We start from the raw sequence: 27015 nt of genomic DNA on the forward strand, positions 1-27015 counted from the left end.
ATTGTTTTTTATTTTAAAATTATTTATTTTAATTTTACATTTAAAATAAATAATTCAAATAATTATTTATTTATCTATAATTAAATAAATAATAAAAGTATGAATTTATGATTTATTTAATTATTAGCTTTTCATTAAACTCACGAACAAACCCCAGAGCAACTGTGATTAGGCCATCTCACCATCGGTGAGAAAAGTAACATATACCATGCGACAACTTCTCTTACGTGGCGATTCGAATCAGGACAATATTGTGCTGCTAAATAATGGCAAATAACTTAATTAAAATATACAATGAAGAGTATATTTATATAAATAAATATTTAAGTTAATGAAGAGACAATTACTGAATAATAATGCTAGTCCTCCAGTAACTTTGCAAGATACTCCAGTGTACTTTGAACTGCTTTATTTTATTCAGTTTATTATTTTATAGAATGAAATACAAGTGTTAATACAGAAGATACTAGTCCAAGTTCTATCTCATGTTTACTCAAACTTCGTTTCATTTAAATATTAATTTCTCAAATAAGCCCTGCATACTGAATATCACATGGGCCTATAGTGAATGTTCTTAATCTTAATCTGATAAAATGGATGAATTGATCAAATGATAATGATAAAATAAAAATAAAAATTGAGGGGGGAGAACAGCACAACTCTGCCTTTATTCTTGTGTTAAAGATATATTCAAATATTATGTAATTTATATTAAAATATTCCATCTAAATATTATAAATACTTTAGTCTTGTGTTAGTTACAACTGATCGTGAGTAAAACTGTCACTTCAATAATGCAGATATTTTTCCACAGGTTGACATATTAGCTGCATAGAAGTTTCATAAATTATTTTGCTGACCATAAATGTTACATTCGGTGTTTCTCTGTATGCTTCATAATGTCATTCACAAATATTCAGAACATTGTCATGCACATTTTGAAACGGTCAGTGAAACTGTGAGGTTTTTGTATGGCAAAATACTGGCAGGAAAATGATCTCACAGCTGCTATTTGACAGTAAATAAAATTGCTGGTCTTGCATCATTTATGTTCTTACTTCTCAACTCATAATTATCATAATGTAGATAAGCTAACAATGTTATTTTGTAATCCTTGAAACCACAAGACTCCACTTAAACAAATTCAACTGGCCAATTTAGTTTCAAAAACAAGGAATGTCACAGAAACTGGACACACATGCATGTTTCTGTTTGTGAGGATAGCTGTTCATGAGAATTTTGAGTCATGTTATGTATATTCATAATTTATACAGGCATATATATTGCACGGTGTAATAAAACATTAATATTAAACATATTGTATTTGAAGGTTTAGTTCTTACTTCTCCACTTTAAACTAAGCTTTATAAAAATGTGTTTGTAGACTACAGGACAGAAAATAAGTCATGTTAGTTTGCCTTGATTGGGACTATAATGAAAGCTTCCTTGGTCCATGGTAAGCACTGGGGTCTGATTGTGCGTCTCTCAGTGAAGGATGGCCAGCAGGAGGCGCTTGAAATCTCCACCGCATTCCGAGCTGATGGCTTCTTTTAGAGGCACATCATATTTCTCCAGGTACATGTCTTTAATGGTCTCCAGATCAATCTACTCAAACAGAAGAGTGTACATTACAGGCTGTTTTGTAAGACGGTCTAATCTGTAATCTCTGTGTAATTACAGTACAGTGTACTTTAATGTCTATGATCAGAATAGTAATTATACTAATTATAGTATTTGCTATAGACTGTTCATTCTGGGATCAAAAGTTTGTTTTCTTTGAAAGAAATTATTACTTTTATTCAGCAAGGATGTATTAAATTGATCAAAAGTGACAGTAAAGACATTTATAATGTTACACGAGATTTCTTTTTCAAATAAATATTAAGCAGCACAACTGTTTTGGACACTGATAATAATAAGATATGTTTCTTGAGCATCAAATCAGCACATTAGAATGATTTCTGAAGGATCATGTGACACTGATCATGTGACAATTCAGCTTTGCCATCATAGGAATAAATTACATTTGTAAATAGATTAAAATAGAAAAGAGTTATTTTAAACTGTAATAATATTTCACAAAATTACAGTTTTTGCTATATTTTGGATCAAATAAATGGTGAGCAGAAGATACTTCTTTAAAAAACGTTAAAGAATTCTACCGACTCCAATCTTTTGAATGGTAGTGTAATATCATTCATGACTGTTAACATCCCAAAGTTAGGAATTAAATTAAAAATACTGGATTTAAAATGCAACATAACATTCGGTATATTCCTGTTTAAAATTCTGAACATAACCAAAATGACTAGTAATACTGATAATATTATAGCTTTTGTACCCTAAAGGCCCGTTCACACCAAGGATGATAACTATAAGGATAACGATAAAGATCAAAAATCATTCTAAATATAGAAGAATAGCAGAGTCCACAGCACAACTATAACAATACCAGCACAGAGAAACAATGTCGTTGGAATCCCTTTCAGAACAATACAAGCATTGACAGCCAATCAGAATTTATCCTGCTTTAAAGAGCTCGAGCATTTAAAGCAGCAGACGACAAAACTGCAGCATGCGCTTTGAATAAACAGAACAGTATTGTGCTTTGGTGTGGACGCTAATATGGTTATTGTTCTTGGTGTGAACCGCCCTAACACTACTCTAAACATACAGAATAAGGAATGGTATTATACCTCTGAGCGACACACAATGATGCGGATGAGAGTGTCTTCATCAGTTCCGGCTCCTTTCATAGCAGCGTTCAGCCTCCGGGCAAAGAACAGCTGGGGGCTCTTAGCACACCTCACTATGGGGTAGATGGGAAGTGTTAACCAGTTAGCACTGTAGCATTACTGGACTGTAGTATTACTATACAATTAATAAAACTGGAAACTCTAGTATTGTAGTATTTTAACACAGCAATTTGGCTTTGTTCACACTCTGCCCAGTCTTGTGAGTTTGCAAATAGTAATGACTTAAGGCCCTGATATACTCACTGCGAAGTTCTTTTTCATTCTTCACTTAGGGGTAAAAATACGTTTATTTACTTTGCAGTGGTATACTGTTAGCAAACATCCCAACACCGCCCACACTGCTGAGAGTGACATGAATATGTAAATATGTGCTGTACGCTTTCCTTTCAATAACAAAATAAAAAACAAAAATGACAGCGGTGAGAAAACAGCAGTTAAGAAAGCATCTGATCATAGTGATGTGGATATATCTGCACCAGCTCTGCAATTCGACACTCTTTCACATTTATTTATATCGCACTTTATACAATAGATTGTTTAAAAGCAAGCAGTTTTACAGTATTAAACATGAAAAAACAGTGTCAGTGTCTCTTTCAATTAGAATTACAACTTAAATTTCTACTATAAAGCAGCTCTTTAGTGTGCTCACGTTTGTACTCGCAGATGTCTGACCTCGACGAATCAGATGTCTGACCTCGACGGACTGAACAGAAGAAATGAAACGGAGAAGATTTCCACCTCAAAGAAGGCGGAGCCTCAGAGCACACCTATCGATTACATTATCACCCTGGGCCAATGGTAGTTCGAAAGTGTTTATCAACCAAAGTTTTCTAGAAAATTTCCTTTGGCAAGCTGTTTCGAACTCCCGAACAAACACAAAACGAACTTCGTTTTGGCCTGATTTTGTTCGAAATGACGTCACACAGTCTTCGATTTCGCTTCAAGTACATCAGGGCCTTTACAGTTGTCAAAAAACAAAAGTTGCTGTGATGTATATCAGAGTGAAACAGCTACTCTAGGTCCCGAACAAGAAAAAATGTTAGGCGGGACTTGATTTTGTCCATCAGGAATTAATTGGATTGTTGTAGTTGTTGTGATCTCATGTGAGTGACAGGTTGTCCTGCCCTTGCGTTTAAAAATCATGTCATCAAGAAGAGAAGAGATGTCGTTGCAAGAGGGAGGGGAATTTATTTTGATTAAAGATTACGAGGGCACGTGAAAAATAATGATATGCATGGATAAATCATTTATAATAAATACTGCAACATTCCTTAAAAAAAACAAGAACTGTCCATTTTGATTTCATGGTGACCTCAAGTCTCAGACACACTACAAAAGGCTGTAGACACTACTGGACATTGTGTGACGCTACATTAACTTATTAAAGATTTTACTTTACAACTTAAATGGAGTCAGATATGCCAAAAAATCAGAATTTGCTGCCAGTGTTTACAATACAAACCAAGTGTAATGAAGCAGTCCTTCAGAGTTCCAGAGGTTTCCTTATCAATTGCATCCAAAATCTCAGTTCCAGAAATCTGTTGAAGAACATGAAATACAATCTAAAAGTAATCCAGAGCTATTACAAGAAAACTAAAACAACTTATTGTACTACATTACTACCTTAAAGGGATAGTTCACCCAAAAATAAAAATAAATAAATAATCATTTACTCACCCTGGTGTTGTTCTGATGCTGTATGCCCTTCTTTCTTTTTCATAACACAAAAAAAAGAAATATAAAAAAAAAATGTCCTGCTTGCGCTCATCCATATAATGGCAGTGAATAGCGACCAGCATCAAGCTTTAAAAAAGATGCAAAAGTATCACAGAATGATCCCATGCAATACGTGTCGTATATTCCAAGTGTTCTGGGGGTACACAATAGGGTTTATTTAAAAAAGGAAAAAAAAGTAACATTATTTAACGTCTTCTGTGCATGTCTGCGCTCGTGCGACTCTATTAGCACCGCAGTTCACTCCAACTCACCCAGAAAAAGCACACAAGTTGTGAGAAATCAAGATGAATAAAAACGCGACATGAAATACAACACCTAGAAATACCAAAAAGTATCTTCACCGAGTTGAATATCTCCAGAACTGAACTCCGGTTCTCAGATGACAGTCAGAATGACAGTTGACGGATGTGAATGCAATAACTTCTTGTTGCGATGGACACAACAAATATTTTCACCTCAGAAAATAAAGTATATGGATTGCATTTCATGTCGTGTTTTATCAATCAATATTTCTCACAACTTGTGTGCTTTTTCTGAGCAAGATGGAGTGAATTGCTGCTCTGATAAGAGTCTCATGAAAGCGCACGTCGAGCAGCCACGCACAGAAGATCAACGGCCAAGGTCAGGATTTTCGTTAAATAATACATTAAATTTTGTTTTGTTTTTTACTAAACCCTATCATATATCCCCAGAACACTTGGAATATATGTCATGTGTTGCATTAGATCATTCTGTGATACTCTTGATTTTATCTACTTCTGATTGTTATTTTCATTTTAGGGTGAACTGTCCCTTTAAGCTCATAGAACAGAATAAACTCACGGCTTCATAGGCTTTGAATGTGGCCTGCAGTTGTAAGTAGTTCCTGGTGGCCAGAATGAAGCTGAAAGTTGACTCATCTGTGCCAAAGCAGCCCTCTCCAGCCTTACAGATAATCAAAACATATATTAACAAACTGGAATAAGACTGGACGTGGGACTAAATATTAATATCACTATGTTGTCATAAAATATCCCAGGGTGATCTCATTCATATTAACATGTATTTTCTAGCACACATACATAATTGTATGTTTAGATAGACCAGGGTTTCCTAAGATGGATTGATAAAGAACAATAATCAATTAAATCATAAAAATGTAAAATAAAATAAAAACTATCAAAATAAATTTTATTTGTTTGCATGTTAACTGACATTAGAGAACCGTAAATATGCAAATGTATTAAGTGTCTGAGATATTAACTTAAAATCTCAGGAGGTACGTCAAGGAAATATTTGAGGACCAGGGGATTCAGGTGCCAAAACATTTTGGAAATCCCTGAGATAAACAATGAAGCAAAATATCAAACTATTAACAGCTTCTAAAACATAAACAGAACAGCATATTAGCCGAATGTGTGAAATGCATTTCATAAATGTCATGCCATTAAACATTTCTAAATACTACTAGTAATAAAATAATAATAAATAAATAAATAGTATACACTACTGTTCAAAACTTTTCTTTTTTTTAAATGAACACTTTTATTCAGCAAGGATGCATTAAATTAATCAAAAGTAAAGATATTTATAATATTACAAAAGATTTCTATAATAAATACATGCTGTTCTTTTGAACTTGCTATTCATCAAAGAATCCTGACAAAAAAAATTTATCACTGTTTCCTCAAAAATATTGAACAGCACAACTGTTTTCAACATTGATAATAACAAATGTTTCTTGAGCACCAAATCAGCATATTAGAATGATTTCTGAAGGATCATGTGACACTGAAGACTGGAGTATTGATGCTAAAAATTCAGCTTTGATCACAGCAATAAATTACAATTTAAAATATATTCAAATAGAAAATAAAATTGTAATAATATTTAACAATATTCATGTTTTTACTGTATTTTTGATCAAATAAATGCAGCCTTGGTGAGCATAAGAGTTATACTTAAGTAAAACAGTCATGTTTTAGATGCTGTTCACACATTTATATTGAATGTTTCCAGACATGTGCTAGAACTAGGCTACATGTATAAATATCTACAGTATAAAGTGAGATCGTGTCGAATGTCCCCTACCTCAAATAGTGAGACGGCATCTTGCTCTGCCAGTGCTTCGTCCACCTCGTAGCTCTCATCTCTGTTACCCTACAAGAGAGAAAGTATTAACACCCTTGACCGAGAGAATGAAATCCAATCTGAGCCACGTCATTGAATCCTGCCTGTACTTATCTAATGAAAGGGGATCTGAACCACTGCCAACTCCAGCGCTCTATAGGGACAGGAGGAAGAGGGAGGGGTACTAAACACAGGCCTACAGTGAGAGCTTCATGTCGCCCAGGACTGCACTGTAGTCATTTTGTAAGACGTAAGCAACCATTTTGATTTAGAATGAAGAGAATTTACCTCGAGAAGCAATGTTAGCAGTCGCCTAACATCCCCACTGGTGTCTCCTTCAATGTCTGCCTCCAAATCTCTGTCATGCACTGTAGACAACAATATACAGTTGTTGCTTACCAAAAGTAGTTTGTACAAAACAATAGAAATACTGTTCAAAATGAAGGAAAACATATTTCCCACCTCAACAGTCTGATTCTTTACTAAATTATTTGAAACATCATGAACCTAAAATCTGGTGAAATCCTGGTAGAAATATTTATGTCAGAAATATGAAGACAAAACTGTAATTATGAGACAATTTACACCATATTAACAAAGATGTTACACCTCAAGAACCATATATTTTTTTAAAGAAATTAAAAGATTAGTTCACTTTAAAATGAAAATTACCCCAAGATTTACTCACCCTCAAGCTATCCTAGGTGTATATGACTTTCTTCTTTCTGATGAACACAATCGGAGTTATATTAATAAATATCCTGACGCATCCCAGCTTTATAATGGCAGTGAACAAGACCAACGAGTATGAAGCTCAAGACACTCCACACAGTTCTGGGGGGTTAATAAAGGCCTTCTTAAGCAAAGTGATGCGTTTGTGTAAGAAAAAATTATAAAGTAAAAAATCTATCTTCCGCCAGGCCGAAAAAACGAGAGTTACTTTTACGAAAAAAGTAAGTTGAATACGGAAGGCGGTTTGGCGGAAGCTAGATATTTTACTTTATAACTTGTTAAATATGGATATTTTCTTACACAAATGCATCGCTTCACTTCAGAAGGCCTTTATTAACCCCCCAGAGCCATGTGGAGTACGTTTATGATGGATGGAGACACTTTCTTCAGCTTCATACTCATTGATCTTGTTCACTGCTACTATAAAGCTGGGATGCGTCAGAATATTTATTAATATAACTCCGATTGTGTTCATCAGAAAGAAGAAAAGTCATATACACCTAGGATGGCTTGAGGGTGAGTAAATCTTGGGGTAATTTTCATTTTAAAATGAACTTTAACACATAATAAGATTATGTATTACTATAGTATTTATAATCAACTATTCAATTCTGGTAAATTTGATGCAGTGAAGTTCCACGGTCAGACTGTAGTGGATTTTACCACCCTATTTAGAACTACATATTTTCCAGTTTAGAGGACCTTTTGAGTCCCAAATGCTAAGATTACTTGAAACTACATACTTGAAAACCCCATGTTAGAACAACAGAATTCCCCCAAATGTTGTCACAAATAGTCAAACACAAATGTCAGAACAAAAAATTTCATTGAACAGTATTTGCTGAAATGTTAAGGGTTTGTGAGTTCTCAGCATGTTACTGTTATAGGATTATTGGTTCACAGTTTACTGACTTTTGTTTTGTCATTATTCTTAGTTATTTGTTGTGTTGTGATGTTAAGAACGCATCTTTTGTTGATTGTCAGCATTCTTGAGATTTTGTGTGCCAAGTGTTGATTTCTTCAAAAATTATATCCCAGATATCTTTGCTTTGTAAGATGAATGACCTTCAGAATCAAAGATAGTATAGTTCACTTCACATATTAAGTGTCCTAACTGATAATTTGCTGAACACAAAAGCTGAATGAATTTATTGGCTGAATGAGGCATTTTGCATTTAGCGAAAGAACAAATTGGCAAAATAAAGTCTAACTTAATTTAGTTTTTAAAGGGTTAGTTCACCCAAAAATGAAAATTCTGTCATTAATTACTCACCCTCATGTCGTTTTACACCCGTAAGATCTTCGTTCATCTTCGGAACACAAATTAAGATATTTTTCATAAAATCTGATGGCTAAGTGAGGCCTCCATAGCCAGCAATGACATTTCCAGTAATAGATGACATTATTTTCATTTTTGGGTGAGCTAACCCTTTAAAACACTGCAGACCTTTTACATTCACAAACAGCTATATTACACACTGCATGAAAGACAATATTGGAAAAGCATACAGGGGAACTTTAAATTTTCTCAACAACTCCTTTTTATACAGTGTTGAAAGCATATTGAGTCATTCTTACCGTAGGTGTAGGTGTCTTTGTAAGTGGCAATCTCCTGTTAGAAAACATACAGTAGTAAATGACTCATTTCTATTTCTAAATCCATTCAACTGAAAACATATTAGTAACGGACATACATTTTTCCCTGTTTTGAGAACAATCACAAACACAGGAACTTGCAGATGCTTTCAATTTAAAACAAACTGACATACAGCATTGGAGGCAGTGCACAGAATCTCCACCAGGACATCCTCATCTGTGCCAGCGCCCTTCATGGCCTTCCTGAGCTCTTTAACAGCAAACACGTGGGGAGGATCCAACATGGCAATGATGGCATTCTCAAAGTTTCCAGACAGCTCGCTCTTCAAAACCTCCACCAACTCCTTCACAGAAAACACAAAGCTTTGTGTGCCTGTTCTTTATTCTTAAAAGATGTCTTTTTTAAAAGCTACTTCTCTTTGACATAAAAGGGTGTTTCCAGAATACTCACATCATCATATTTCTCAAAGTATGCTTGTTTGATCTCCATTCTCTGAGCTGCACATCGATTGGCTAGGATGTCTATGATGGCTTGCTCATCAGTTCCTTGAAAATTTAACAGAAAATGTCATTCAGATTTATCCACCAGTTATGAAAATAGCCTGTAAATAGCAGACTAACTATAACTCCATGTTGATCTGTAATTGCATTTGATAGACATAGTGAATGCAAATATAAGTTTGGCATAAACATCTCACCTAAGCCTTTGCAGGCTTTGCGGATGGCCTTTATATCAGCAACTACATCGAAGTCTTCATAAGGAACAATTGTTGGCTATTGAATAAAACCAAAGAGAATTATTTCCAATGTTCATCATGTTTGATGCTGTTCACAGTGAATTACAATATGTATTAGAAGTTCACATGAATTAGGTCACTTAAAGGGTTAGTTCACCCAAAAATGAAAATTATGTCATTAATTACTCACCCTCATGTTGTTCCACACCCGTAAGATCTTCAGAACACAAATTAAGACATTTTTGATAAAATCCGATGCCTCAGTGAGACCTCCATTGACAGCAAGATAATTAACACTTTAAAACGCCCAGAAAGCTACTAAAGTTATATTTAAAACAGTTCATGTGACTACAGTGGTTCAACCTTAATGTTATGAAGCGACAAGAATACTTTTTGTGTGCCAAAAAAACTAAATAACGAACAAATATTGTGATGGGCCGTGATTTCAAAAAACTGCTTCATGAAGCTTTACGAATCTTTTGTTTCGAATCAGTGGTTCAGAGCGGGTATCAAACTGCCAAAGTCAGTGACTTTGGTTCTCCAAACCACTGATTCGAAACAAAAGATTCTAAGCTTCATGAAGCAGTGTTTTGAAATCGCCCATCACTAGATATTGTTGAATAAAGTCTTTATTTTGTTTTTTTGGCGCACAAAAAGTATTTTTGTCACTTCATAACATTAAGATTGAACCACTGTAGTCATATGAACTGTTTTAAATATGTCTTTAGTACCTTTCTGGGCGTTTGCAAGTGTAAATTAACTTGCTTTCAATGAGCCATCTGATTTTATCAAAAATATCTTCATTTGTGTTCTGAAGATGAACGAAGATCTTACGGGTGTGGAACGACATAAGGGTGAGTAATTAATGACAGAATTTTAAATTTTGGGTGAACTAACCCTTTAATTCATGATTTGGCATCCAGCATCAGCATTCAGTGAATTTGACACTGGCGGTCATTATTATTGGTTGAGGACATTTATATGTGCCACACCAGTAATCAGTTACCATTAAATATTGACTACAACATTTAATTTTAATACAAGAAGTCAGGTTGTTGCAACTGCTCCTCTTACATTAAAAATTTAAATGTCACTGCTTATTATTGCTAAATAGTTTTCGCTTTATGGAAGCAATTGTTGCAGCTATCAGGAATAATGTGTTTAAAGCAAAAGTCTGTGGGGACCACTGTTATGATACTTTAATGAAAAAAAAAATGTTTCTTATATATTTTAAAGATTCAAAAGTCCTAAAACATTTATTACTATTGCAATGGTCCTAAAACACTATAAAATAAAAAAATATATTATAAAATGATGGTAGCGCTCAGTAATTTGTTAACTTCTAACCATCAACCAAGAGATACATTAGAAATAATTTAAAAAAAACACTTCAAACATTTTTTTTTCTATAACATTTTATTTAAAAAAAAAAAAAAAAAAAAAAAAACGAAACTATTTTTTTCCAGATTTCACAAAAATATGTACTAAGCTTTTGCGCGTGTGTGTGTGTGTAGCTGAAGAGGTTCAGTGTTCTGCTATTGCCCACAGTCTCCCCCATATGAACAAAAGGCCGGCTGAGGAATGCTCAGAGGAAGCGCCCTGTCCAAACACAATCCTAGATGGATCGAGGCCCCTGCACAGGCAAATATGAAGCGGAGTTTATCCCAGCCTCCTCCCAGAGCGTTTCCTGACTCATTCAGATAACGGGATTCTCGTACATCCTTCCTTTACAATATCATATACATACTCTAAATCACCATGATACATATTCGAAAAGTGGAAAAATGAGTTTTAAACAGTTAACAATAAAAACAATCGCGAATTACAGTTGTAGGCTAATTACAGTTTACGCGATAAGGGCTGTTTGCCAAATCCATCGTGGCAACGCAGCCCAGATCAGGTAACGTTATCTTAACCGTCTTTATTCTCCGTGTTCATTTTTCTTTCCTTCTTTTTAAAACAGATTTAAGTTGATCGATTATGCGACGAGTCCCGTGCCAAACTGTGCGGAGGAGGACACTAACTCTCTCTAACGTATGTAAGGTGTGAATTAGCAGAAAAATAAATGAAATACTCACTTGACAGTTTCCCATGGTGAGAGTTTCTGCTGTTTGATGATCAGATGATCTGACCGCTGTCCGAACTGCAGGCCACACGCGCAGGAGTTTCTGTAAGTGACGTCAGCACGTAGGGAAATAACGGGATGGATTTTAAACGTGCTCATTAGAGGCAGCATGAACAGGTTTGGCATCTGGATTTTTGAAAACCACTATAATCATCTTAACATTGTTATACATGACTTCTGCATACATTATAATTATTAATTCTGACTATGTCTAACAAATATGCATTTAAATCTTGCAATTCTGACGGGGGTTTTTTAAAGCAGTTTCAGGCAGTCTCAAGTAGTTGAGAAAAGCAACAATAGGCATGACCTAGACCTAAAACCACATATATGACAAACAAACAGGTTGGGAGACACACAAGAACGTATTTTTATAAACTTGTGTTTCTTTAGCACCTATAGAAAGATGAATTAAGGGCGCCCCCTACTGAACACTCATTCAGTTACTTGTCTCAGAGTGATGACTTAACATCAGACATGTTAAAATGCTTTATTTATTTATACCAACTTTACAAATTACTGCTGATGTAAAGTGTAGATCAGTGTAATGTACGGATCAGCAAGAAGAGAGATTCAGCTTTCTTTTATCAATTGTGATTCTCCTACATAAGAGATTAAGAGATCAAAATCTCCATTATTTTGCCTTATTATACCTTTCTATTTTTGTTGAATGATGAGTTAAACCTACATATTGTGACATACATGGGCAAAATAAATGTTTTGCCTGTGTCACACTAGTCACTGTATTTTTTAAATAATTAAAGGGTTAGTTCAGCCAAAAATGAAAATTCTTTTATTAATTACTCACCCTCATGTCGTTCTACACCCGTAAGACCTTTGTTCATCTTCGGAACACAAATTAAGATATTTTTGATAAAATCAGATGGCTCAGTGAGGCCTGCATTGACAGCAAGATAATTAACACTTTAAAATGCCCAGAAAGCTACTAAAGACATTTAAAACAGCAGTTTGGCGGTTTGATACATGCTCCGAACCACTGATTCAAAACAAAAGATTCGTAAGGCTTCAAAGCTTCATGAAGCAGTGTTTTGAAATCACCCATCACTAGATGTTGTTGAATGAAGTCGTTATTTTGTTTTTTTGGCGCGCAAAAAGTATTCTCGTCACTTCATAACATTATGGTTAAAACACTGTAGTCACATGAACTGTTTTAAATATGTCTTTAGTAGCTTTCTGGGCATTTGAAAGAGTTAATTATCTTGCTGTCAGTGGAGGCCTCACTGAGCGGATTTTATCAAAAATATCTTAATTTGTGTTCTGAAGATGAACAAAGGTCTTACAGGTGTGGAACGACATGAGGGTGAATGACAGAATTTTCATTTTTGGGTGATCTAAGACCTTTAAAGGTGCAGTGTGTAAGTTTTAGTGGCATCTAGTGATGAGGTTGCGAATTGTAATATAGAGACGCAACGGTGGCCAACACAGGACAAACATGTCGTCTGAGACAGAAGAGAGTAGCCAGTCAAGCAAATGTGCTCTGTAGAGCAGTTTTTCCGTTTAGGGTTACTGTAGAAACATGCTGGCGCAAAAGCGACTTAACTTGTAAGGGGACCCTCGGTGTATGAGATGGAAATGTTTTTATTACCTTAGAATGAGCCATGACGGTTCATTATAAAAGGTCTTTATACACCACTGAAAACATAGTTATGTATATTATATTGCATTTCTGTCAATAGATCCTCCTCAAATTTATACATTGCACCTTTAAACATTGTAGTTGCAAAGTTACTTATAGACAGTAGAATGTCTGTTGAGGAACCGTCGAAATAAAGTGTTAGCAGATATTAAGCAGACATTTTACTAAAACCCTAATGAGAGTTGGTTGACATGTAGTTGCAAAGTTATTTATAGTTAGTATAGACATAGATGCTAGTATAGATGTGTCTAAAGTTGACCATCGAAATAAAGTGTTAGCATTGTGTGCAGAAATCAAATGTAATTAATCAATGGTAAGTGCTAGTACTGAAACTTATCTTAAAGGAATGGTGCACCTGTTTAAATGAAGCAGACTGTTTAAAAGCATTTCTCCTTTTGTATTCATTAAAAGCATTTATTCAAAGGGATCATATACAGATTATATATACATATATACAGATTGGTCATATAAAAAAGTGCTATATAAATAAAGATGTCTTGACTTGACTTAAAAACAAAGCAAATGTGTCTGTGATGAATTGATGTCTTGCAGTCTCTCTGTTCTTGCTCAGACGTGGACAGGCTCTGATCTCTGGTGTGGCGGCTTGAGTTCCTGTAGGGTTGGACTTCAGGCTTCGGGTCAAGTCTCGAGCTCAAGTCCTCCACCAAGGACAGCAAGCATGTTATTTCCTATCCAATACAAAGATTATATGAACAAGTCAACTCATGAATGTTTCTAGAGCTAATTTACAACAGAACTGATTATGTTTGCATCACTGATTCTGTTATTTTCCTGTTTGAAGCTGCTTTGAAACAATCTGTATTGTATAAAGCCTTATATAAATTAAACTTGACTGGACTATAACAAGAACATCACAATGAACACAAATTACAATCTCACTACAAATCATCTACAATTGAACACAAATGATAATAATCCTACTCTGTCTGTTATACTTCCTCACACCTGAAATCACTGATCGAGTGAATCTCCTGAGCTTCTCCAATCTAGATCATTTCTAATCCATTGATGTTGTAAGATCTGCTCTAATGTCGGCCGTTTAGTTGGATCCCGGGTTAGGCACTGGCTAATCAGATCACTGCATTCTGTACAAATTTTAATAAGGAGAGAGCTGGTTAGTCATGACCATGTGACTTGGCATCAATGAAAACAGCGCCTACAACATGATTAATATAATGTAAAATGTTCCTTATCTTTACTTTAAAAGTGAAGTATGTAGTTTCTGCGACACTAGTGGCACCTACAACGGATTTACAAAATAAAACATTTTCGAAAACCCTTGCAAACGTCCTTTTGCGCATCACGTCTTCCACAACTTGAACATCACAAACGCAGCTCTTACTGGTTCTTACGAAGGCATGTTTCAGGTCCAACATATTAGGAATACTTTTAGCTGTGTTGCATTTGTCTTTATGAAAATTTATCGGGTGCATGAAGATGCTGTATGATACTGAAGCATGCTTTGTAGCGCATAGCATCACAATACTCTGTTCATTGTGTTCATGATCCGTTTAATCTTTGAAGGCATAAATGCAGAGAGTTTTGCCTTTCGCTGCTGTAACTAAAGCTGAATTTCTTTTCCCATGACTCCGCCTGCTACAGTAGCCACGCCCCAAACTCTCGCTATACATTGAGATATAAATAAAAAAATCTTACATACTTCACCTTTAACAGTTTCTGTGCAGAGCCTTTGCTTTATGTGTGTGTTGATCAATGTTATCAATATTATTCACTCACCTTTGGATAAGTTGGTGTTCTGAAATGTAACTTTAGCTTGTTTGACTTCCATTCTATCCCAAAAAGGAGAACATGCGTTCACCATCTCGTACAACAACACTCCTAGAGCCCAGACGTTCGCTGCGACGGCGTGGAATCTCGGTTCTGTGAAGACTTCAGGTGGGCAGTAATCCAGTAATCCTGTAAGCAGACATTTGCACATTGTTGAGGATTTTTTAAAAGCGTCAAATAATCAGTAAGTCACTACATTCAGGTTTCCACACTCTCAAAATGCTCACCAAGGTATATGTTGCTCTCGTAGCCATCGCTACTAAACAGCTGACCGCAGCCAAAGTCTATCAGCTTGAGCTCTAACGTGTTTTTCTTCAACAGGAAGTTCTGCGCATGAACATCATTATGAAAAACGCCATGCTCAATGCAGTGTTGTACTGCCAGCACAGCCTGTCGCATGATGACCCGTGCTGTTGTTTCGTCCAGTTGAGGATGACGAATGATGAAGTCCAGCAAGCTCTCGCAGGGTTCAGGGTACTCCATAACCAGAGTGAATTTTCGAGGATGTTCAAACCAATTGTACAGTTGTATGATGTAGGGGCTTATGGGTTCTCGCCTCATCATTAGCAGCAGCGCCACTTCTGTAACGAGAGGTTCGGGATGCCCAGGCTAGAGAAAAGTAGCAGACAGAAGGTTAGCTGGGTAAAAATCTGAAGAAAACATATCATTTTTAAATGTACTTTTCGTTGATCTTTGTAGATGTGTTCAACAGAGCCTTTTCAGCTCAAAGTTATTTGGCGCTTCTTTGTCTATTATATTCACACCTAATGCTTCCTACAGGTGTATTAACTACAGTAATCAGCACTTAAACAACTAAACGTACATTCAGGTTTTGGCCAACTTACAATATCAAGATAACGGTTGTTGGCAGTCTTGCGTATCCGCTTGATGGCAACCTGAAAAAAAAAAAAAAAAGAATTCAATAACAGTAGAAGTATTCAAGCAGCTGACCTTGCACCAAGTATTAAACCATCTGTTAAATGTCTTAAATATGTTTTGATGCATGCAAGAGCAAAATGTTTTACAATTCGGTAAGATTTACCTTTTTGCCATCAAATTTGCGTGTCCCCTCGTACACCCTGCCAAATCCTCCGGATCCAATCATCTCTCCCACGTTAAAGAGAGACTCAAAGGACTCTGAAAACAAACAGAAAAATATGAGCTTGCTAGAAAATTGTTTTGTTTTAAAAATATCAGTGCTGGTTGTATCGAGAAAATAATATTAATATTCTCTGAAAACAAGCCTTAAGATATTTTTAGTGGAAAACAAGACAACAATACTGTTTAAAACAATGTTGAAGAAATAATGACTGGCGATTTACCATTATTTGTCTTGACTCTGGAGTGATCAGGTGACGGCTCAGGATCAGGTGACGGCTCCAGATCTGGTGGAGGGACAAAAGGCTCCACAACATCCACAGCACTACTGTGGCAACAGCAGCTGAAAGGACTCTTCATGGCCTTCCACAGCATCTTCAAGAAAGATCGAAATCTTTTCCTCTTCCTCCATTCTGTAGGTTTTTCTGAAATGAAGAAAAATGATAGAAAACACAACTATTAGAAACATCTCTGACCTCAAATTAAGCAATGATAGAATGACATCACTTATATTTTACTGTTAAATTCTTAACTGTAATGTTACAAATCCAAAGTAATGGAAATATTTCCAAGCTATCCACCTGACTTCTGCTTAATGCCTGTATAAATGTCCCAAAATCTTATTTCACAATATTAATTAAGTCATTTTATTTCACAATTATCATAATCTGATCTTTTATTAAAAAGAGAATATACATTTCCAGGCTTCATTTGGCCAACTCTGGCACATGTGGCTCAGTTCTGGTAATGGCAAAGATCACATGGGCCATATTTTAAAATAGATTTAATACATATTTATATTTAAAACTTTTAATAAATACATAGTAATGTCTTATTAATGACATAACTGACTCTGTAATACTCGCCAGGACATTTTGACAATTTTGTGTTTATTCGACAATTCACGCACAATAAGTCGCAAAACAAAAATTGTTTTCGGGATTGTATGCTGTCTGAGAAGCGGGTGTTTCGGGTGTGTGTCAGACAGCGCAAGTACAATTGATCTGTACACTTTACACGGCCCAGCCTCATTTAAATCTCACCTGTTGAGCTCTTGTTCACAGGAGAAGACTCCATGGCACCCTGGGCAGTTCGGCCATTTGAAGTCTCTGTTGGCTCAACAGGAACTTGACCTGGCAGCGGAGGGCTCATCCACTCTTCGAGGCTGTCAGCCCTGGACAAACAGCGGTTGCCACAACTGCCCTGTTCGTTTGGGCTCTCCGATCCATCACCACTCCACCTCCAACAGACGCTGTACGAGCCTCTGCTGCTCAGGCTTAATGACTCTCTACAGAACCGCCTCTTTACATTGTCCTCAGAGAGGGACAAAGATGATGTGGACATGATGCCTGGTGAAGAATCTGGAATATTTCAAACATCAAAAACTGTTTTTTAGTAATATCAATAATCAATGTATTAACTGAGCCATAACTCCTTTAATAAAAGCTTATTCTGACCTCTGCGAGACCATGTAGCAGGTCTTTTAAATGGATTGGACGGACGTCCATCATCTGGGCTCTGCTGGCTGCTGCTCTGCCACTTCCTCCTCCAGTGATCCTGACCTGTGGACACAAAAACAGACTCAGAGGGCAGAGGTGTTAAATATCCAGGTAACTCCTGGCTCAGCGTCCGGGTCTGGTCTGGCAGTGGATCCTGATGGCGGTCATCAGAACCGGGTCTCCAAACCTCCTGACCGGCCGTCTGAGAGGAAGCAGCTCTCCTGGATCTGGAGGCTGGAATATTTCAGACATCACAGAGTTAGTAATGTTTTAATAATAATCAATAATCAATGTCAGTGGTCAATTACAAACTGGTACTATAGTTACTCAAATTGAAAAGTTTATTTCATATGCAAGGAATCAAATAGATGTGATCACCTAGCTGGGAAAATTGGGGGATCAAATGGGTTCCCTCGCACAAGTTTCTTCACATTAATTTAGTCAATCATTGTACAACATCATACCATAAACAAATGAAAAACTAAAGCACTCACCTCCTCTTTCACCCCTGTGAGCCTTCGACATCCTCCTCCAAACTGCAATAAAAAAAAACAATACAAAATACAATATAAAAAAGAATAAAATACAACTATCCTCAGGAAAAAAAGAAAGAAAGAAATAAAGAAAGAAAGAAAAAAAAAGAAAAGAAAAAGAAAAAAAAGAACAATAAAATAAAACTGTCCTTAAAAAAATCTCTTTAAAAATAAAACTATGTAGATGATATATCCTCCGATCTCCTTCTAGAATAAAAGTCTCCTCTGTGAAATACTGCAAACAGCTTCAAAATCCGCACTGAAAATGCTCTGCAAAAGTCTCTGAATTCGCCTCGTCTCTCAACCAACAAATAGCGATCGGTTCGAGTGTGTATATATTCAGTCAGAATTCATAACTCGCGTCGCTATAGCAACTAAAATTTGAATCACTCATACGCGCACGCACACTTCAAGTCACGTGTGTGAGCAGAGCGCGTGAGCGCACATCGAATCTGAACACATTTATTGAAGTTATTAAATTAATTTTGACGTTTTCTTTAATACAGATTTATTTTTTCTGACGATTATTCTTCCTAATATTATTATAATCGGTGGAATTAAAATCCATCGTGTCCAAAATCGTAATTATCTAATTATTAGGCCAATTCATAATTGAGCAAAAGCGTCATTGCTTCTGTTTAAAGTGCATGAGGCCAGAAATGTTGAAGCGGGTGGGCCTTCATGAAACAGGGTGAGGAAATCATACAGGCCTAATCATATCGAGTATGAAAACTGTATGCCAAATTATCAGACAAAAAAAAAAACATACGCAGCGCAGTATTAAGTTCAAAGTTACAAAACAGCAAATAACCTACATTCATGAACTTATGAATTTATATATGGTCAGACCAGATAAGCTACGCACAGACTATTTAAGACAGTACTGGCTATGACTCGATGACAAATGCTAGACTAAGACACTCTCTCCGCTCCTCAAACACTAGTTTTTATAGAGAGAGTTTCTCGAGTAAAGAAAACGCTGTACTTATTCAAACAAACAGTTCTTTATTTACCCTAATATTGTAAACAAGCAGAGATCTCCCTCCAAAGCGTGCAGCACTTCATTCACGATAGAGGCATGTGGAGTTATGAGGTTTGACTGACAGTTTGAAGAGCCAATGGAGTTACGAGGTTTAGTCACAAGTTCTTTTTAATACTTTTCATTGGTTAAATATTTTACAACCTAGAGACGTAAGGGGTGACCAATAGTAATGATTTATGGAGAAAAAATAAAATTGTAAAGTAAAATTTGTAGATACGAGGTTTCTGCGTGTCAGCGACTATATGAATTAATGTTTAGAATCTTTTAACTATAACTATACACTATAAATGTTTCTACTTTCTACACGGAGATGATCTCATCATAATAAATTGTGTCTTGTTATGGGAATTGCGCGGTTTCATTGCTTGGTTTCTTGCAGCAGTACATATCCAACTATATATCCAAATTAGGCGTTTAAAGTATCGACCGATCATATTTGTTTAATAATTTTCAAATTCAACTCCACATTCCACAAACGTGGAAATCTTACCATTACTTCCTGGGCGGGACTAACAGAAACTGACGAATCAAACTTTTCATTTTGACAAGTGGGAGAGGGGAGACTAGGAAACGGCCTGCAATTGACCATGGAAATCATTCTTTTAACTAAATAAACAAAGTTAAAGTGTGATGAGACATCTTTTTGGAAAATGACCGACTATTTATTGGGTGGGTCCAGGCCACTGAATTGAAGGGGAATTTGAGAAGAACACCAGTCAAACTGTTTAACAAGTCTGGTCCTTGAAGGAGATGATCATTTAAACTGATTCCATCATACCTCGCAGAACAGTCAAAAACTACTCTCAATTTGCTTGGTTTCTTGGGGTGGTAAACACCGTGATGAGGAACATACCATTTGTTACCTTCACTCCCAACATCTTTAACTTCCTCTGCCTCTCCTCTTTTAATGACATCCTCCATAAATTCCACATAATGCTCCTTGTATCTTTGATCCTTTAACAATTTTCTCTTTAGATTGTTAAGTCGTACAAGGGCCAGCTGTCTGTTATCTGGCAAACAAGGTCTTTCTTTAAAAGGCAAAGGCATTTCAAAATGTCCAAAACTATTTTTCCTTATACCATCACTTAACTTATTCAAAAATATGATGTCATCTTGGGATAGTTTTATTATCATCAACATCCTTAAAATCAGATTCTAAAACACGAATGGCATCTGCTGGAGTCAATGGAGGGATTTCTTTAACAGAAAGTCAGAGACTAGTAACACCAGAGGAATCAGGCTTGGGTAATGAAGGTCCAACAATGCTCCAGCCTAGATCAGTTTTAACAGCATAAGGTGCATCATACTCTCCTACAATCACTTGTCTTGGCGCCAGTGCTCTAGCACAATTGTAGCCAATCAAAAGCCCAGCCTCACGGTCCTTCAAAGAGGGCATCTCATCAGCAATTGCAAAAAGATGGTTCCAAAGTTTAGCTGTTTCACATGTAGGTATATGTGCATGGTTAACTGGAATACAGTCTTTAGTATAGACAGGAGGGAGATCAATATAAGTGGCAGAACTATAACCCCTTACACGAAGTCCTGAAATCCAGTCATGGTTGTCAGTTTTAACTTAACAGGAGATTTATCAGCCTGTAAGACATTGCTCACTTCTTGGTCGATAAAGGTTGTATCACTTTGTGAATCAAGTAAGGCATAAACTAATTTTTCTGTACTCACATCTTTGCTTGATGATACCCACACTGGTACGACCATTGATGTATAAGATGATCTCCTTCCAGCCACGCTCAAGGATACAACAGCGGTTGACTCATCTTCTGACGTTGGAGCAGATGCTGTTACAGGGACTGCCCCTTCTCTCTTGATAAAGTTATCGTCATGAAAGCAAGTAGGATGTTTCCCTTTACACGTATTACAGGAAAGGCGATGACGACAGTCTCTTGCACGATGGCCAGTTTTCAAACATCCATAACAGAGATTATTTTCCTTTACAAATACCCTTCGTTCTGCTAATGTCTTGGTCGTCAGTTTGGAACAATCATGGAGCTGATGCTTAGGATCTTGACAAAATACACAGTGAGATTTTACATTTTTCTCTGTGGTCTTTGGGCCTTTCAGACCCCAAGATAGTCTGAGTATTTACTTTTCGTTTCTCTAAAATTTTGTCTATCAGCAGATGCTAAGCTGAGAGCATAAGTCGACGTGACTGGATTACAACCAATCTCTGCCTCTAATGAAACAAATGCTGCAAAGGTCTTGAAATCAGGGAAATCTTTATTGTCTCTCAAGGTTTGTGTCACTTGTCGATTCCAACGTGAAGCAGCCCACTCAGGTAGTTTTTGAACCAACCTTTGGTTTTCCTCACAATCGTTTAAAATTTGTAGACTTGCAACATGAGGCATGGCATCTTTAAGAAAAATCTGAAAATTCTGAGTCCCACAGCATCCTTTGAATTAATTTTTGGCCAATTTGAAAGTTTCTGTCGAAAGGCACGTTGTATTACAAATGGTTGACCATACCTTTGATCTAATTTGCTCCAGGCATCCTTATAAGCGTCAGCATCACTCCTAAAGAATGTTCCATCCAAGGTCTCGCGTGCCGATCCACCAACATACCTTTTCGGATAGTAGAGTTTATCAGCAGCAGATACACTCTTTTTAATCAATCAATGACATAAAGGAAACCTTCCACTCAACATACTGAATGGGATCACCATTAAACACAAAGGGTTCTGGAGCTGGCAGTCTGTTCAAGTTTATACTGTCTTGCAGAGCTTACACAAGAGAAGGTAGTTCATTTTGAGATGGAGATGTTTCATTAGCAGGTTGGATAGAAGTGCTTAGAGGCAAACAATACTGTTCTCCAATAATACAATTTGTTGAAGGATTATTGACTTCTTGAGCTGCCATACGATTGTAGGCCTCAAACCTTGCCTGTGCTACCTTTAAATCCTTTTCGGCCTGTAACTTCTCTAGTTCACGCTTTTGAGCATTCAAGTCTCTCTCTTGTTTGTCTTTTAATACTTGAATTTTCTCCTTCTGTTTAGTTTCCTCCATTAGTATTTTATACTCCACTTCCCTTGCCGCCAGTTCTGCGGCTGCTTCAGCCTGTTTTGAAGCGACACACGAGGATGCAGTACGGTGGATTAACTGGGCAGAAGACTTGTGACTCATTCGGGAAACAGTGGAGCCATAAATAGAATGAGCATAGCTAGATTCAAGAAGCTCCTTTAAGCGATATATTTTACTTGACCTGCATCGAATACGTCAATGCCTGATATTCTCTCATAAGCAACTTAAATTAGGTCTGTTGTCACTGCCTCGCAAGCATCGATACAGTGTCTTAATTCAGTAGATGGTGTAACATGGTCTCTAACTTCAACACAGAGATGCATGACGTTCTCCTTTCCCTATTCTAGGGTGTCAATAAGAGATGCTAGCTGGCTCTCAGTAATATCAGACTTGAGTTGATCTCTGGAACTGCGTGCTAACATTTTCCATTTTTCATACGTGGAGATAAGCTTTCTTTCTTTTGAATTTCATCTCTTTGAAATGCAAGCATTTTTTCAGTAGGATTTTTTGGACCGACAGAATGTCGGGGACCCTGAGTCTCTCCTAAATCTCCTTGCAATTTACCTTTAAGTTCACTCAAAGTTTGTTCTTTAGCCTCAATAGTCTCTATTATCTGTTGTCTGTCTACGCTATCTGCTGATGTTTGATACTCATTGTTAAGGGTTTCAATATCATGTTGAAGACTATTAATCTGCCTTTCACATTCAACATTATCAAGAGAACAATTTAATTCTGTCATTTTAAAATGATCAGATTAACGCCCAACTATACAATATATCCAACACAGTTAAAAAGGTATTTAAATTCCTAAACAGTAAATCACCTACAGCCTCAATGTTAACATCAACAGTGAATTAAAAATACCCTTTTTTCTTTTTTAGAAAGATTTTCCTTAAAACACCTATATAAATAACTTCTTTAAACACAACAAACGTTTCACAGTTTCTATTAAAATCACTGAAAGTGCATAAACTCTTATTTTAACCTTAAAGTACACATGAAATCAAAATTGACCTTATTTATTTTGTTAGCTCAAATTGCTAGTTTTGTGGTGAACAATTCATCAGTGCAAGTCAATCCACACAAAAAAATAGTTTGGCTTCATAATATTTAATCAAAATCTGAAAATGCTCCTCCCCTCTGCAACGGTGCCCCTTCTCTAATGACATCAGTTTGACGGCTTGGGTTGAAAACGCTTAAACCACTCCCCTCCGACCGTTAGTCTGCTATGAGCGAGAGATGGAGAGGAGGAGCGTTAAAATAAAACCCTGCCCTCTATTCAATATTCTGTTTCACTTGGAAATACGTCACAACACTGGAGAAAAGTCGTTTGCAACTTCCAGTTCACGGGGACTTATCCAAATATATATCCAAATTAGGCGTTTAAAGTATCGACCGATCATATTTGTTTCATAATTTTCAAATTCAACTCCACATTCCACAAACGTGGAAATCTTACCATTACTTCCTGGGCGGGACTAACAGAAACTGACGAATCAAACTTTTCATTTTGACAAGTGGGAGAGGGGAGACAAGGAAACGGCCTGCAATTGACCATGGAAATCATTCTTTTAACTAAATAAACAAAGTTAAAGTGTGATGAGACATCTTTTTGGAAAATGACCAACTATTTATTGGGTGGGTCCAGGCCACTGAATTGAAGGGGTGTCAATTGCAACAAACTGTAAATTCATTAAATGATTGTACTCAATTAGCTTTGAGGCTATGATGAATAATTAAGGCTTTGAAAATTAATAATTCCATAAATTATAAAAACATTAATTTAAAGGTGAAGTATGTAGTTTCTGCAACACTAGTGGGGACCTAGCGCAGGGCCGGATTTACGCACAGGTATTATAGGCACTCTCAGTTACAATGAGGAGAAATATTTTTTTTATTTATTTATTTTTTTAATTAAATGTATTAAAAAGAGCTTGTGACTAAACCTTGTAACTCCATTGGATCCTCAAACTGTTGGTCAAACCTCATAATGGAGGATTTGAGGCAGACGGGGACTACAGCCAGCTGCAGAGAGAGGTTTCAGGACATTTTTAACCTCTCCCTGCAGCTCTCTGTAGTCCCTGTCTGCCTCAAATCCTCCAAAATTGTACCTGTGCCAAAAATGTCAGCTGTCACCTGCCTCAATGACTGTCGCCCAGTTGCTCGACCCCTGTCATACTGAAATATTTCGAGAGACTTATCCTGCAGCACATTAAGAACATTATACCTCCTGAACTAGACAGCCACCAGTTTGCTTACAAGGCGAACCGATCTACAGAGGACGCAGTCACCACAGCCCTCCTCACAGCCCTGTCCCATCTGGGGCTGTCTAACACATATGTTAGGATGTTATTTGTCAACTTCAGCTCTATGTTTAATACAATAATTCCCCACAAACTGGTACACAAACTCCTTAAGTTAGGTCTGCCCACCTCACCGTGTTCATGGATCAGAGACATTTTAACCAAAAGACCACAAGTGGTAAGAATAGGGGATAATACATCCTTTGCCCTTGTTCTGAACTCTGCAGGGATGCGTACTCAGTCCAGCCCTTTTTACTCTTTTCACACAACTACACCCCATCCATGCCTCAAACACCATTGTGAAATTCGTCGACGATACCACTGTAGTGGGTCTCATATTGGACAATGATGAGACCCACTGCAGAGAGGAGATCCATCACCTGGCCCTGTGGTGTTCACAACACAATCTGGTTTTGAATGCCACTAAAACCAAAGAGGTTATTGTGGACTTCAGAAGGACAGCACATGCTCCACTGCTCATACAGAGGGTGGAAGTGGAGCGTGTGGATGACATCAAGTTCCTGGGCATCCACATCACAGCAGACCTCACTTGGGCTCTTAACACGTCTCACCTGGTGAAGAAAGCTCAACAAACTCAACTCCTCAGGAAGTTGAAGCAGGTCGGACTCTCCTCTCGGCTGCTGATAAATTTCTACAGGAGTGCCATATAAGTATCCTTTGTCACTGTGTAAATGTGTGGTATGTCAGCTGCACAGCACAGCACAGGAAGGTTAAAACAGCGCAGAGGATTGTGGGAAATCCACTGACTAGTGTGACATAGGCAAAACATTTATTTTGCCACAATGTCACAATATGAGGTAAATCCGGCCCTGGCTCTAAGACTACTAGGTTTGAAGGGAATTATTTGAGATTTAGAATAACGGGGTGATTGATACTTGATATAGGCCTGAGTGAAATAATTCCAAACGGGTATCCAAAACCTTAAATATAAAAAATTGCATCTCTGTCTTTCTTGCAGCCCTGACTGTGCTGTCGCTTTTAAACAGTAACTGAAGTAATCGGCATACTCATGGCCAAATCGCTGACAGGAACGGAGCAGCGGCTTGAGTGCTTCGATACTTGGGCAAGAGCGTTGTAGCGTCATCTCGCTTTTAAAGACACATGAAATTTGAATAAAATATCACGTCAACTTCATGAATGATAATTTATTAAACATGGTTGTACAGTGTGACAGTTTCCCACACTGTACTGCCTCGATCTACAACCAGCCATGTGCTTTCTCATGAAGAGAGAGAGAGAACTCTCTGTCCCTCAACAAGAACAGAGTTGAACTAACCATGCAAGTTCATCACAACTTCTTCATTCAATGCAGAAGAAATCGACTGAATCTCATGGAATCATCACAATCCTTGTTCAGGAACTTTACAAACTGCTTCCACTGCAAACGGCCATGCAAGTATCGTACATTTAATGAGGTGCTCTGAAAATAATAAGCTGATGGTTCTTTTCATGGTAAATAACTTTTTTCCATAGCCTCATTCCCTGTTTCCATTTTTTGGTTCATTCTTTCATTTCCCATTTTACCCATGTACTGTATGTGGGATTGTGTGTGTTTGGATTTGTTGTTCATGATTTAGTTAATAAACTTGTGCACAATACATATTTGGTTCTGACTCCCTGCCTGCAGATAAATATCACTTAAATGATTGATCTTGTTTCACGCTCTGAGCATTGTAAATGCTAAGAAAGAATTATTTATCTGTGGCCATGAAAAATACTTAATTGATTGTAATGTTAATGTAGCTACATCAAGTTAATCCGTTTAACTGATCCAAATATTCGTAATTAATCATACCAAGTTACGAATAATTATTAACATTTCCCATTTGAGCTAATTAGCGACATTTATAGATGAAATTAACTAATTTAATTGACGATCTTTACAAAGGAACTGAATCAACACTGAACAATGACACTAATTTCTTTTAGAGCTGCTGTACAGCCAAAATGAACTGTTTGCATCATTGAATCATTATTTTCCTGTTATCACTGTAAAGCTGCTTTAAAACTATATGTATTGAATAAAGCACTAAATAAATGTGACTTGGCAAAAAAAAAAAAAAAAAAAAAAAAATTAAAAAAGTTAAACTTCTGAAGCATTTATAAATCTCAATGTTATATTAAAATCAAAACTTGCATCTTTTAATTGCACCTGAGCTAATATTAGGGTTAGGGTTAGTTTAAGAGAAAAATAGTTGCAAAGCTACTTATAGTCAGTGGAATGTTGAG

The 27015-nt window shown here is 36.7% G+C and overlaps 3 protein-coding genes across 4 annotated transcripts in view; 1 reads left to right on the forward strand and 2 right to left on the reverse strand.

The window, feature by feature from the left end:
- Positions 1-27015, forward strand: part of LOC127505693 (protein adenylyltransferase SelO-like) — a 557335-nt gene that overhangs the window by 248326 nt on the left and 281994 nt on the right. The gene's annotated exons all lie outside the window — the stretch shown is intronic.
- Positions 395-11894, reverse strand: anxa13 (annexin A13). Of its 2 annotated transcripts, none has more exons than XM_051881450.1 (11): positions 11746-11894; positions 9629-9704; positions 9382-9476; positions 9104-9271; positions 8913-8946; positions 6891-6970; positions 6564-6632; positions 5316-5417; positions 4219-4294; positions 2697-2809; positions 395-1605 (listed from the first exon to the last, which is right to left on the reverse strand). In XM_051881450.1, the coding sequence occupies exons 1-11, from the start codon at positions 11758-11760 to the stop codon at positions 1486-1488; spliced, it is 948 nt and encodes a 315-aa protein (XP_051737410.1). In that variant the 5' UTR covers positions 11761-11894; the 3' UTR covers positions 395-1485. The 2 variants fall into 2 exon arrangements, with proteins under 2 accessions (XP_051737410.1, XP_051737409.1); XM_051881449.1 differs by having other exon boundaries at positions 9104-9274.
- Positions 13792-18832, reverse strand: LOC127505696 (aurora kinase A-like). Its single transcript, XM_051881435.1, has 10 exons — positions 18350-18832; positions 17814-18089; positions 17400-17717; positions 16581-16781; positions 16301-16395; positions 16104-16154; positions 15486-15867; positions 15208-15387; positions 14416-14555; positions 13792-14138 (listed from the first exon to the last, which is right to left on the reverse strand). Exons 1-9 carry the CDS (start codon positions 18378-18380, stop codon positions 14422-14424), a joined length of 1668 nt encoding a protein of 555 aa, XP_051737395.1. The 5' UTR covers positions 18381-18832; the 3' UTR covers positions 13792-14138; positions 14416-14421.

The sequence above is a fragment of the Ctenopharyngodon idella genome, chromosome 23 (genome assembly GCF_019924925.1).
Source record: "Ctenopharyngodon idella isolate HZGC_01 chromosome 23, HZGC01, whole genome shotgun sequence".
Classification (NCBI taxonomy): domain Eukaryota; kingdom Metazoa; phylum Chordata; class Actinopteri; order Cypriniformes; family Xenocyprididae; genus Ctenopharyngodon; species Ctenopharyngodon idella.

Excerpts from the sequence above, each read along its gene's own strand:
- LOC127505696 (XM_051881435.1), bottom strand. The coding sequence starts at position 18,380 with ATGTCGAAGGCTCACAGGGGTGAAAGAGGAG. Across the intron at positions 16,155-16,300 it reads GCAAATTTGATGGCAAAAAG|GTTGCCATCAAGCGGATACG; the intron begins GTAAATCTTACC and ends TTTTTTTTTCAG. Across the intron at positions 15,388-15,485 it reads CGAGAGCAACATATACCTTG|GATTACTGGATTACTGCCCA; the intron begins GTGAGCATTTTG and ends GTCTGCTTACAG.
- anxa13 (XM_051881449.1), bottom strand. Across the intron at positions 6,633-6,890 it reads TGCTAACATTGCTTCTCGAG|GGTAACAGAGATGAGAGCTA; the intron begins GTAAATTCTCTT and ends TCTCTCTTGTAG. Across the intron at positions 1,606-2,696 it reads TCATTGTGTGTCGCTCAGAG|ATTGATCTGGAGACCATTAA; the intron begins GTATAATACCAT and ends CTGTTTGAGTAG.